At 35.9% G+C, this 13862-nt stretch overlaps 1 protein-coding gene across 24 annotated transcripts in view; it reads left to right on the forward strand.

The window, feature by feature from the left end:
* The window catches only part of TRDN (triadin), a 392562-nt gene that overhangs the window by 302195 nt on the left and 76505 nt on the right, over positions 1-13862 (forward strand). For all 24 annotated transcript variants that reach the window (XR_010659958.1, XR_010659959.1, XR_010659960.1 and 21 more), the window contains 2 exons: positions 7406-7456; positions 12736-12786. Coding sequence is in view for 19 of the 24 variants with exons in the window: in XM_065911840.1 (XP_065767912.1) it covers positions 7406-7456; positions 12736-12786 (102 nt within the window). In the remaining 5 variants the exon portion in view is untranslated. The remainder of the gene's footprint in view (positions 1-7405; positions 7457-12735; positions 12787-13862) is intronic.

The following is a 13862-nucleotide window of genomic DNA, read 5'->3' on the forward strand; positions in this document are numbered from 1 at the left end:
TTAACCAAATAAGTTCAAAACATATGTACACAAATATTCCAGCTTTAGCCTGGTTGTACACTAGGAACCAACAAATGTATTTTTCAATAGGTGAGTGGATAAATAAATTCTGTTATGTCCATACAAAAGAATTTTCTCCAGTGTTAAAAATGTGTGAACTATCAGGCCATTGAGGGATGTTAAATTCTAAGTGAAGGAAGCCAATCTGAAAAGTCTGCATATTATAAAACTCCAACTACACAACTTTCTGGAAAAGGCAAAACTATGGAGATAGAAAAAAGTTCAGTGGTCACCAAGAGTTAAAGAAGAGTGAGGGATGACTAGGTAGTGCAGAAGGGATTTTTAGGCAGTAAAGCTATTTTATAACATACAGTTATGGTATAAGTATGTCATACATTTTTCAAAATCCATATAATTAACAAAGCCAAGAATGAACCCTAATGTAAGCTGTGGACTTCGGTTGATAATGATGTATCTGTATTAATAATGATGTATCAGTGGTAACAAGTGTACAGCATTAGTTAGGGATTTGATGAAGGAGAAGGTCATTTATATTGGGAGGATATATGTGGGAACTCTCTGAACTTTTATTCAATTTATTGTAAACATTAATCTGCTCTAAAAATGATTATAGTTCATTAATTTAAAAAATTGTATGGAGGAACTTCCCTGGTGACCCAGCAGTTGAGGGTCTGCCTGCTAATCCAGGGGACGTGGGTTCAATCCCTCATGTGGGAACTAAGATCCCACATGCCACGGGTCAGCTGGGCCCATTCTCCAGTTACTGATCCTGCGTGCCTAGAGCTTGTGCACTACAACAAAAGAAGCCACCACAATAAGAAGCCTGTGCTCTGCAACCAAGGAGGAGCCCCTCCCTGGCAAATAGAGAGAATTGCATACAGCAATGAAGAGGCCATGCATCGCAATGAAGACCCAGCACAGCCAAAAATTAATAAATAAATAAATTAAAGACCAGGAATGCTATTAAAAAATGTATGGAAATCTCAAAGAATGTGTCCACTAAGTGAATTTCATAGTACTATATTTTTACATTTCATACTGAATAGCAGAAGGATTTATTTCAAAATCCTATTCATTTTATTATATTAGTAATTTTAAGTTAATATTTTTCTTATAGTCAATTATATTTCTTCAAATTATATATATATATATATGTATATCCTCATGAAACAAGTCTCATATTTGAACACAGTCGACCTGGAGACATTTCTCATGTCACACATAAATGTGTTTGTAGAAGATTTCTAATTGAGAAAGAATTTCAAAGACAGTGTAGAATATATACAATATTATAATTGCCGTAGAGAGTATAAAAATATGTTACATTTGAAATGAAGAGATGATTAGTGATTTTTGCAACAAATTAATTGAAATTATGTATATAAATATAGGTGTGTGAGGTTATTAAACACTGGAAATTCACCATTTGAAATTTCTTAGGCTAAAAAAAGAAGCAAATTGCTACATGAAGTAGAGTTGAAATATATATATATATTTTTTTATTTTTATCCATGAATATTGTTAAGTGCTCGTGATTTCCTTTTACTTTGATAACTTAGCCAACTTGGGACTGCAAAGCTGGGAAATGGCTAACCATAAAAGGTGATTATATGATTATTAGGCTTTTGTGTAGAGATTCAAGAGTAAATTTTCTGATAAAATGTGATCAGCATAAATTTGGCTAATTTATTCAACAAATAGTTACCGACTTCCTAGTATGTGCCGGATGACATGGCCTCTGCTTTAGGAAAAGAATTTGGAAAGCTATGACAGACTGGCAGTTGTGAAGAACATTGCAGTGAGGTGGTGATGCAAGTGCTCGCTCACTCTTCACTCTAGGAGCCATCTGTGGCGCTATCAAATTTATAGTCCACTGTGCTCCCAGCAATTACTGTAGTAGTTTAGCTGTAATTTTTATTCTGATGGTCTGGATTCAAATTTCCCACTGCCATTTAGTAGTTGTGATATTGAACAAGTTATTTACCTCTCTTAGATCCTACTACCGTATCTATAAAATCTAGACAATGTCTACCTCCCTGGAATGGGTGAGGAGTTACAGATCTGTCTCAGTCAACTCTGGCTGCTATTACAAAATATTATAGACTAGGTGGTTTAAACAGCAGAAATTTATTTCTCACATTTCTGGAGGCTAGACTGTCCAAGGTCAGGTGCCAGCCAATTTGGTTCCTGATAAAGTGGCTCCTCCTGGTTTGCAAACAAATGTCTTACTATATCCTGCTATAGTGCAGAGAGAGAAAGAGAGAGGGAGAGCGAGAGATTGAAGACAGGTCATCCTTTTCATGTCTCTTCTTATAAGTAAGGGCACTAATCCCTTTCATGAGGGCTGCACTCTCATGACATAATCACCTCCCAAAGGCCCCACCTCCAAATGCTGTTGCATCGAGTATTAGGCCTCAGTATATCAATTTCAGAATGAAACAAACATTCCAATCATAGCAAGATTTTATGTAAAAGTGTCTAAACATAGGAAACAATACTTTATCATTATATGTGAATACAGGAATGACCAAGACCCAACTTTGTCTGCCCTTAAGGAAATTAATCTTTTAACAAAGATTTTCTTCGTGATAGAATCATGAGAAATTTGACATCTTAAGTTGAACATGATTACATGAGAAAAATTCATGACTAATAAAGTTTTCTTTGAAAGACAAATTCTTTAGTGCTCAGAGAGTTATATTCCTAAGGTGTCCCAGTTTACCTCAGCTCCCAAAATATAAAGGAGTGCTTATTTTATTTTTTTAAGTAATTGCATATTACTATTCTTCCTAAAAGAGCTGATCATAGATAAAGTAAAACGTACCCCACTGAGATACATTCCAGAATTCTGGTTAGTAGTCTCCTCTTAGAGCCAAGCTACACAGCCTAAAACCATCATTATTGTAAAGCTGGATCAGAATTCAGTCAAAGGAAGATAATAGTTAGATCGCTTTAAGAAGTCCCTCAGCTAAGGTAATTTGAAGAACTATATTACTATAGGAAAGAGTTTGTCAAAAGTACTAGAATACTTAGTCCATTGGGCAAGACTTCTATGTCCATGGTGATCACAAGGTACACATTAAATATGTTCTGTATCTGTTGTTTTGAATTCCTACGCCATGCTTCATGTGACAGTTTTAACATGGTGACACAGCCTAGCTTGCCTAGAACCACACAACGCTTGAGTAATTGAAGGACGCTCTTTAGAGATGCATGTACAGAATTACTGTTTAGTCATTCTGCCATGTCTGAATCTTTGGGACCCCATGGACTATAGCGCACCAGGCTCCTCTGTCCATGGGATTCTCCAGGCAAGAATACTGGAGTGGGTAGCCCTTTCCTCCTCCAGGGGGTCTTCCTGACCCAGGGATCCAGCCCTTGTCTCTTGTGTCTCCTGCATTGACAGACAGATTGTTTACCACTGAGTCCCCTAGGAAGCTAGCCTATAGAATAAGGTAAATAATTAGATATATCATTAAGACAAAGACAAATTAAAAATGGCTTCCTAATCAAGTTATACTTAATTAAAAGTTAATGAACAATGTCCTAAGCAAAATTAAACACTGACAGCATCTTTTCGGGAACATTCAAAGTTAGTATTGCATAAAACATCAAAATATATTTTTCTTCTTGGGAATTGTAAGCATAGAATGCTAAACCATTTAGACAACTTGAAAATTCTTTTCTCTTTATTTATTTATAAAATATATTTTGGAGTTTGAAAAGGATATAAAATGCTGTAAAATACCTTTTCTAAAATATCCCCCATTGTCACTTTTATGTCCAGATGAACAAAAAACAATGACAGACGCATGTAGGGCTTTTGCATATTAAATATTTAAAAATCATACAATTGATCACAATTGAATCACTCTAGAAACAAGGTAGGATCACCTTAAGAAGCAATAGAAATGTTATGCAACAATTTAACATCATTTTGGTGTGATGTACATTAATAGTCATGATCTGAGGAATTACCTTTCATTGAGCATAAGGATAGAGTGCTTCAGATGGTTCTTTAAAACCATTCTTTCCATCAGAAGGAAAAAAAAAAGGATACTTAATCTTATTCATGATGCTCATGAAACAGTATCTCAAATCAGCAGACAAATTATATATTTTCAAAAGAGGAAAGAAACACAATTTTTGAAGTGATATTATTGAGCCCTTTAGTAGTGCTATCTGGGAAAGAAAGGTTAAGAATTTTGAGTTTGATTCCTCACATAGCCAGGAAGTCTGAACTGCCTGACAGTTCTGTTAGGATCTTTTACACCTTCCATTTTTAGTTTCTTTTTTGCATTTTAGCTACACTTGACATTGAAATCAAGCCACAGCACTTCTACATATATATTTTTGTCAATATCCTAACGTCACTAATAGAAAATTGGTATTGATCATTTGGAACAGTGAATAAAGGCTAATAGCCAAATCAAAATGGTGCTAGTGGTAAAGAACCTGCCAGCCAATGCAGGAGATCTAAGAGACATAAGTTCAGTCCCTGAGTTGGGAAGATCCCCTGGAGAAGGAAATGGCAACCCTCTCCAGTATTCTTGTCTAGAGAATCCCATGGACAGAGGTGTCTGGGTGCTACAGTCCTTGAGGTCCCAAAAGACTGAAGCAACTGAGCATAAATGAAAGATATTATTAATTATTGCCATCTCCTTTATACACATTATTTGATGTTCAAAACATTTATGTGCTGAGGAGTAACTCTAGTGCTGATTTCTTTTCTTACATGATTGTCCATTATTTCAGTTTTTCGTTTTGCCTGTTTCACAGGCCTTTTAAAAAAATCTTGCAGAGAGAAACAGTATTGTTATATATACATTTTATCTTTTAGAAGATAATGTTAAAAGAAAAAGTAAATGCTATTTTCTATTTATTTGTCTTGGTAGATATATTCAGGTACCTAAATTAAAAAGAAAAATTCCTGAATTTTTGAAATTGAATATTTTTCTCTTTAATAGTTTAATCTAGTAGATTATAATATTTAAAATTTAGCTTGCTATTTATAGCTATTTTGATCACACTTTGTGTGTGGTATTCATTTTTAAACATCTGGCAGTAGTATAACTGGTAAAATTAAGTTTATTATTACCAATATATGAATTGATGTCAATACTGGCCAATTATGTGAGATTGCTTTAAAACATGCAGGTAAAAAGTAACATAGGACATCAGTTTTTCTTTTAATTGCATATGATTAAGAAAACAGTTTTTAACTTTCTGGTTTATTTTGCTCTTATATACCTAGTTTTTCACTAAGTCAAGTTTATCTATTTGACAAAAGCAAATAAGATTTGTTTGGAGCCTTTAAAACAATCTTTTTACTAATTGTATCAATAGTTTCCACTTAGGAATGAGACCAAGCTGCTCTGCTTCTGCATTACTGGCATGAGATATGCACTTCATTTGTATTTTCAGCTGCTTGCAAGACATGTCTGTTACCGAGTCCAAGCTTGCTCTGCTCACCCACAACAGTCCAATAAATTGGAGAGATGCGGTGTTGAGGCAAAGAATACAACTTTATTGGTGAAGTCGACAGACGGAGAAGATGAGAGACTAATGTCTCAAAATTACCCTTTGTCAGGGTCTGGATGCCAGGTTCTTTTATAGAACAAATGTAGGGGAAGGTGAGGAAACAAAGTAAAAAGGATATTAATCTTGCAAACATCTCCTAGAATGGCAAGCCTCAGGCAAGGGATGTGTTCATTTCTTCCTCCCTGCCATCCACAGGTAGACAGGGTCCTAAACAAAGGCACTTTTAGTCAGGCAAAAGGGCAGAATTCTCTGAAGCAGGCCATTATGTATGTTTATAAAAGCAAGTCAAAAACACAGTTCCAACATGGAGTCAAAATTGGCTTTTCCCTGCAACATGTCATTTTTGGGTATCTTCTTGACACATGAAATAAAATATATTCAAAACAAAGATAATGTCTTCCTCCAAAGAACTCTGTTCCCTATGTTCCATATCACAATTGATGGTAGATTATCCTTCTATGAATCAAGATTTCCTGGAGTCCTTTTTTTATATGATCCTCAGCTTTTAAAAAATCTGACTTATATCCTGCACCCTGATAAACTGTTGTTATTTCCTGACCAGTGAAATTTTAGTCAACTGAGGAACCTAAACTCAAATGGCATCTTTTCAGTAAAAACCTTCCCATTTTAATAGTAGAACTAATCTTTTTTCTGTTATCTATTTGGCTCTACTGGAGAACTTGTAATGTGCATGGTGTAATATTTTGCTATTTGTTAGCCGTTTCACATACTATTTGTATATACAGACCACTTCAAAATGTAGTGATATAAGACAGCTGATTTTACTTTCCTCATGATTTAGAGGATCAAGAAGTTCAGGAGGGATCACCTGAGCAGTTTTTCACTTGGATATCCTGTGATTACAGTCAGTTATAAGCTTGGACTGTGGATATCTAAGTAACTTGACTTCTGGATGTCTAAGATGGCCTGCTTAGCTGGCTGGCAGTTGATGCTAGCTCGTGGCTGGGAGCTCAGCTGGGGCTGTTGAACTGGATTGCTTGTATGTAGTCTTGCCAGCCTGGCGGTGTCGGCTGGAGTATTTACATGGCAGCCAGCTTCCCCCAGAGCTAGTGCCCCTGGAGAAGCAGAAGCAGATAGAAGCCACATGGTTTATCCTGATTTAGCTTAGGAATTCACACAGTAACACTTCCACTATATTCTGTTGATTACAAGTGACTCAGCCAAACTGGCAGACTGTCCAGCCCACGCCTCCCCGTTCTCTCTTCTGTCCTAAAATGTCCTTTCAGCTCTGTTGCTCTTGGTCTAATTCCTTTCCGTCTCTCGAGCTCTTATTCAGTGCCACCTGCCAGAGCCTTTCCAGATTCCACCATTGAGCTACCAGAGCCAATACCTTTTTGAGTTCAAAGAGACATTTAGTTCAAATCTCATATTTCCATTTACTAACGAGAGCTACATGACCTTGGGAACATTGCTTAATCCCTTTATGTGAAAACAGGGGTAATAACTGAACCTACATAACTTTTAGGGTTATTGTGAACACTGTGTGACTAAATAGTAGCAAGCATTCCCTGTGATACATAGTAAGTAGACAATATTAGCTATTATTCTTATCATATCTTCTTTCCCCAAAGCCCATAGAATTGTATTTGTATATTTTTCTATCTACCATAATCTGCCCCTTATAAAAATTTGTGGGCTTATTTTCTATCTTAAGCATACTTAGTTCGATAGTTACAGGCAATTTATCCCAGTAGAAACCTTTATCTTGAATATCAATGCAGAGCCCCTAGGTTCTTTATGCCTCAGTAAACATAATGTAAAGAACTTGCCATTTTTCTCTGTTATTCCTTGTAACCTTTTCTCCTCATGATTCTTCTTGCAGAAATTAGAAAAGAAAAATCTGGGAAGACTTCTTCAGTTCTGAAGGATAAAGGTAATAGAGTCAATTTAATATAACACTAGAAACTTATTAACAAAAGTATCTGAATGTGTCCACAGTACGTCAGTCATCTCCTTGTAAATTTGTGGATCAGAATTGCATATGACACTCGTGTATTTGAAAACTTTTGTTTATTTACATGTCTCTTAAATACTTTCTGTTCACCATGATCTAAAAATGCTTTTGTTATAATTTCTGAAAGAAAGGAAAAAAGATTTTAAAAATTTAAGAATGAAAGGGTAAAAGAAAAATGTTAAAATGAAAGTAAAGGATATAAGAAGGACTTGCTTCCATGCCCTCTGGTTCTCTTTTTTCTATCCATTCATTAAATATGTATTTACTACATAATCTTCCCAAGCACTTGCTAATCATTGGTGAAACAAAGATGGCAAAACTAAGAATAGGGAGGAAGACTTGGGAATTGAAATTCTGAATTCTGCTGTTTTCAGACTCCTAGTCATGTCCTATCTGCTTTAGTCTTGTCAGGTTCCTTATTGCTATGAAAGAGCATAATATTCTTTTTTACATTTTCGACTTCAGTCTCTTGAATGGATTGACTTTTCCCTCCCGTCCAAATTCCAGGACTCTTTCTAAGAATAATGTCACATAAAACTTCAGGTCTTTTCGATTGAGGTCATAATCAAGTCTGAGGAGTTAGAGAAGGCTTTCCTAAAGAAGTTATATTAAATTCAAGTACGAAGGGCGAGGAGTTATCCAGACGAAGGTGTGACGATTATTTGGGAGAAGTAGAGAAGGAAGGCATCTGCTCTTTGCCAGGCACGTTGAATTCTACTTTATATATTTTGTTTCTGCAAATTGTGCTTGATATCTGCATTTCAGTAAACAAGGAAGGAAGCTGAGGTATATGTAATTTAAATTACTCAATGTCACACTGGGTGAGAAGCAAAGGCAAGAATCAGAATCCAGTCTGCTGGGTTTAATACCCCTTTATTCCATTTTAACACAGATATTGTCTAATCCTTAAACAAAGGCTCTTTATTAAAAAAAATTTTTAATATTCTTTAAAGCATCTTTCCTTAGAGTGTAGAACTCACTACCTATTCTTGAAAATCTATTTGACGTAGACAAATGTCAATGCAATGTGGAAAAATATACTCGTAGTCCTTTCACTATTGGGTGACTCCGCTTAATTCCCACAGAGGAGCTCAGTCCATTTTTCACCTGTGATTATTTGTTCTCTGAGAGAGACTCCTCACCTCTCCTCTCATTGTATCTGGCAATTTACAAAAACATTGTCCTTGTTTGTGTGGAAACTAAAAATATTATTGAAACACACTACCAGGAAAATCCATATATAGATGCAAAATCTAAACCTTCCTCCTTCCAATATAGTATGAAATAGACTTATTTTGTTGAGCATATGTGTCACAGGAATACTTACACCATATATTACCATTTGCTATGAAAACAACTCAACAGAAAAGTTGGCTCTTACCTCTAAAACTATCTTTCAATCAACGATGATTATAAAAAATTTCAATTATTACTTTAAAGACTTGTGCTGCAGCCTAAACTACTTGGAAATGGTAGTTGTAAACATCTGTTCCGGAAAACATTATCTGGGACAATTTAAATCCACACTGACCACTTCACAAAGTAGGCTTTTGTAATTTCTTTTACTGTTGTTGTTGTTACTAACATACAATTGCAGACAATTTCCTAGGGAACACTTTTTACTCAGTGTTAAATTCTCTACTATTTGTAAGGTGTCTCCATGGTCACTATAAAATCATGTGTATAAAAGTCTATTACATATGATTATTGATTTAGAACTATTTTAAATGAACCTCTTTTTAAATTCAAGCTGTGTTAATGCCCTCGATTATCTTTGTTATATACAAGCTGGGTGCTATTTTAGAAGAATTTCATTGTCACTTTTCCTTTAGTTTCTGAATATAATTTTCTTTACATAGAAAAATCAGAGAAAATGGCATGTTATCCGTACAATTTCGGTGACTTTAACCTCTGCAGTGTTATTGTTTCTGGAATCAGTTTTTGAAACCTGCTGCTGAGCTGTGGCAGAGTCAGAATTCAGCAATTCTACTTGCTACATAGCCACTTATTTCATGGAGCAGCCCAAAGGTTGCCTACGTTTGCTGGTCTCCTATAGTTTCCACTTGTATGTACATATTAGGAAACCCATACTGAAACATTGCTGCATTTCTAAAACCAGAGTTATTGCACAGAAATCATTTAGGGCCACATTTACTGGGGATATGACAACCGTGAATAAATTAGGCATTTAGAGAAACATCAATGTGTTAGTCACTCAGTCGTGTCCAACTCTTTGCTGTCCCATGGACTGCATTCCACCAGGCTCCTCTGTCCATGGGATTCTTCAGGCAAGAATACTGAAGTGGGTTGCCAGGCCCTCCTCCAGGGAATCTTCCCGACCCAGGGATCAATCCTGGGACCCCTGCATTGTAGGCAGGTTCTTTACCATCTGAGCCTTCAGGAAAGCCTAGAGAACATCATCAGGCTTGTGTATTTAAGGATATAGAGAGAGAGCTGGAAGATGATCATTAAAAAAAAAAAGAGCCAGAGAAAGAAACATCTTGTTGACTTTTGCTGCTGATTCAGCTACTGACTCTCTGAGATAGTAAGCCTTCTCTACATACTCAAGTGGGCAGAACCCTGCTTAAGTGGCCCTGACCACCCAGAAATCAGACGCCCCTGTTATTGGCTATAGTCCTTTTGACATTCACCCTATCTTCTTGCAACTTGCTTCTTACAACTGGTCTGATTTATCTGAGGTTGCAGGATTCACCGATGGTCCAAGGAACTACAAACCAAACTGTAACCAGGCAACAAGGAGATTAATTATTTGTCTTCTAATGAGAATGCAATAATAGCACCCACAGATGCCCCTGGTATTGGTGTAATATGATGGACATTAGAACTATTGACTAGTTTTGTGACTCAGGCTTGTGTATGTTTGGATCTAATGCCAGGGAATTCTCAGCAGAGCTTATGTTCTTTCATATTCTGATACCCAGCACGATGCACTTGAAGTTTTCCCCAAATTCTATTTGTCTTCTTCACCATACTTTTTCTTGGCCGTTCCCACTCACCAAACAAAAACTACCGCTAAGGACATGGTAAGTTTTCTGATGACTTTGCAACTGATCCCTAGTGATTTATTCATTGTGAATTCTCACCCAAGTTCCTTATTGCCTTTGACTCTGGTAGCAGTGTAGGTGAATGGAAAACCTGGAATGATCTTCCTGTTTCTGTGTGAACTTTTCTACATCACCACCTCCCTGCCAGATTATTTTGAGAGTTCCAAGTTATATCCCAGCACCTTTAAATATGTTCTAGGTCCAGATAATGAAGATTCCTAAGACTTCCTATAAGCTCTTGGTTAAATGTAAAGAAGCTACCATATTTATACAAACAACACACATGCAAAAATGTGCTCTCCAATGCTTTGCTCCTGACAAGCAAGACAGTTAAGTTGAAAAAAATGTGTAAATAGCTGACCCAAACCAATGACATATTTATTCTTCCTAACACAGAGGTGAAGAGTTCCCATATATCCCTGTCTCCCATTTTTGGTCAACTTTGGCATCCTTGGGTAGTTAGGGACTGCTCAGACTGCCCTACAGTCTTCTTAAATCAGGTCAAAGTCCCTTGAAGTCAAAAAGGACACTCAGAAGAAATGAGATGCAGGAAAGTCAGTGCAGATGACCCAGCATGGCGGCAAAGGCATCTTCCTGTTAGCAACTTGGAAATAAAAATGATTTCTATTTTCTGAGGACTTTCCCCAATTTACAGTGATAGGTTTATGGCCTTCAGATACCTTAAAAAAATCTCTCTGTTTTCTTTCTCCTTCAAAATCAAAGCAGTCCATGGGCCCTCTTCTTAGGTCTTGTACTTTACAGCTACTTTAATCTCACACAATTGTATACAGCTATCCATTTAAATCAACATGCTGGATTTTGAATTTTGAAATTCCAGGCATTACATTTTCTCACCCCACCTAGAATCTGTCCCGATCACCACTTCTCATTTCACAATACATTAATTCTTTTGGTTTAGCCAGGAAATGCAAAGCAGTAAATTACCACCATCATCCAGAAAGAAAAAGTTAATGAAGCTTCTCAGTGTGTTTATTCAATTCATGGCTCTTGATTTCATTTTCACATGCTGAAATGTAGGAAAAAATTTGATACTATTTATTCTTAGCACAATAAATAGCAACAGGGACACTTCTTTGCCACCAAAGCCATTTTAAAAAATTCAACAAGCCTATGGATATTTAAGGCTGTAGTTTATATACTGAGAAAATCTTGCTTTGAGGGACACAACCTTTTCAATGGAACCCCAAAATCCATTCTTGAAATGATCCAAACTCACCTTAACTGAGTGAATTCTGAGTTTCTTGGGTGGCATGTCCATTTACAAGTACCACCACCATATTTTTTGCATTCCTCCCCACACCATAGAAGGGAATAGAAAAAAAGGGCTGGAAGGACTGATTTCTTTCTTTCCTTCCTTTCTCACTGTATTATAAGTCATTTTTGTCAGTAAAATAGATACTGAGACTTAGTGTTGTAGAAAAGGCAGAGAACTGGTTTTATCTTCTATTTTTAATAAGTTATTGAGGGAGCATAATGTTGTTCAAGGCATTGCCCATAGATCTCCTTGGAACCCATGATATGATCAGAATCATTTTGTGTTTGAAACTGGTAGAATAAATGGAGTTATACTTGATTTGCTTTAACTAAGGATCACATGTTTAAGATTTTGGGAGTTCATAGATGAAACTGTCTCAGTATTTATTTTAGTCTTATTCTTGAAATCTGTTTAACTTGAGTCTGATGACTAAAACACCACATTTACATGATATATGCAGAGTTTTATGTTTGATTGTTTATTTTTTGAAGAAACATAGCCTGAGAGAAGTAAACTACGTTAGTGCTGATTATAACAGTTTTGGAAGACTTCTAGATGCTGAAGTCATGTGTTTTTTTCAAAATCATAGACAAAGCAAGTTCCTAGCCATCCAAAAACTCCTCTTAAATGAATACATAGATTGTACATCATTCAACAATTTACATTTATTTAAAAAAATAGGACTAGAAAATGGCTTGTTGTGCTCTATACTGTTCTTTATGATTAAAATTATTTTTGAAAGAAAACATCATATCATTTCCACCTTGGTTCACCTTACTGATAGCTTATTGACTCCACTGTGTGTGTGTTAGCATTGTGATCTTGGTTTCAAACACATGTTTAATGTTTCTTTCCAGAGCCTATTAAGGAAAAAGAAGTAAAGGTTCCAGCTTCCCTAAAGGAAAAAGGTATTACTCTATAATGAAATGTGAAAACACATTGATCCACCTATTGCATATTCAGTTACTTGCAATAAAGTGATATATTATTCATTTATTTTTTATACTTTCAGGGGTATAACTTTCATATGTACTTCTATGTTTTGATGCAAAGGGAAAAGAAGTATTCTCTATTGTAAAATTTTAAATTGTCCTATGAAACAACACACGAAAGAGTAGCCATGTCAGAGATACTGAGAAAGCTTAGAATGTATAAAAAACAAGTTCCTACTGTGTAGCACAGGGAACTATATCCAATCTCCTGAGATAAACCATGATGGAAAAGTATATTAAAAAAGAATGTACATATGTGTAAAACTGAGTCACTTTGCCGTATAGCCGAGATTGGCACAACATTGTAAATCAGCTTTACTTCAATAAAAAATACATATGCTATTCTGTTTTTATGAGTCTGTAGTAGAAAATCTGCACTTTATAAATATCCTAAGGTGAATCCTATTAGGAATGGCCATGGAAACCAAAGGTGTAAGATACAAAAAGTACTTAAAATTTCTCAGTGATAGCTTGCCATGCTTTCAGTTCAGATACAGTAAAATCCTAACAAATTTTATAGCTGGGAGACAGAGGTAAACTCTAAGGATTTTTGGATGAGGTCCAAGATCCTCATCCTATAGATAGGTAAAACTGAAATAGTCTAGAAATTTTCCAAAGTTGTTATAATTTGCAGCAGAACCTGCATGAGAGCTCTGATCTCCCAATCAAGCACTGTGATCTAAGGGGTCTTGTTGGCCCTCTGGCCTTCCTATTACACTAGGTTCATAGGTTTGTGGGTTCTGATATGCCATGCATCAAGTTATGTTCCCCAAAGTGTAAGTAAACATGTTAAGTCCAATGTAATACATTTAGTTTCTAATTATCCCAGTAAATTCTATGGGCCTGGTATCATTCTCCAAATTGTCTATTATTTCTTATCATTAAAATGAACATATTAGTGAACCAGTAAAGCCATGAAATATACATGCTTTATTGAATGTTCAAATAGAGCCCGTTTCTACTTTACCCTGAAGAGGAATCTGTGTGAACTG

The sequence above is a fragment of the Muntiacus reevesi genome, chromosome 19 (assembly GCF_963930625.1).
Source record: "Muntiacus reevesi chromosome 19, mMunRee1.1, whole genome shotgun sequence".
NCBI lineage: Eukaryota > Metazoa > Chordata > Mammalia > Artiodactyla > Cervidae > Muntiacus > Muntiacus reevesi.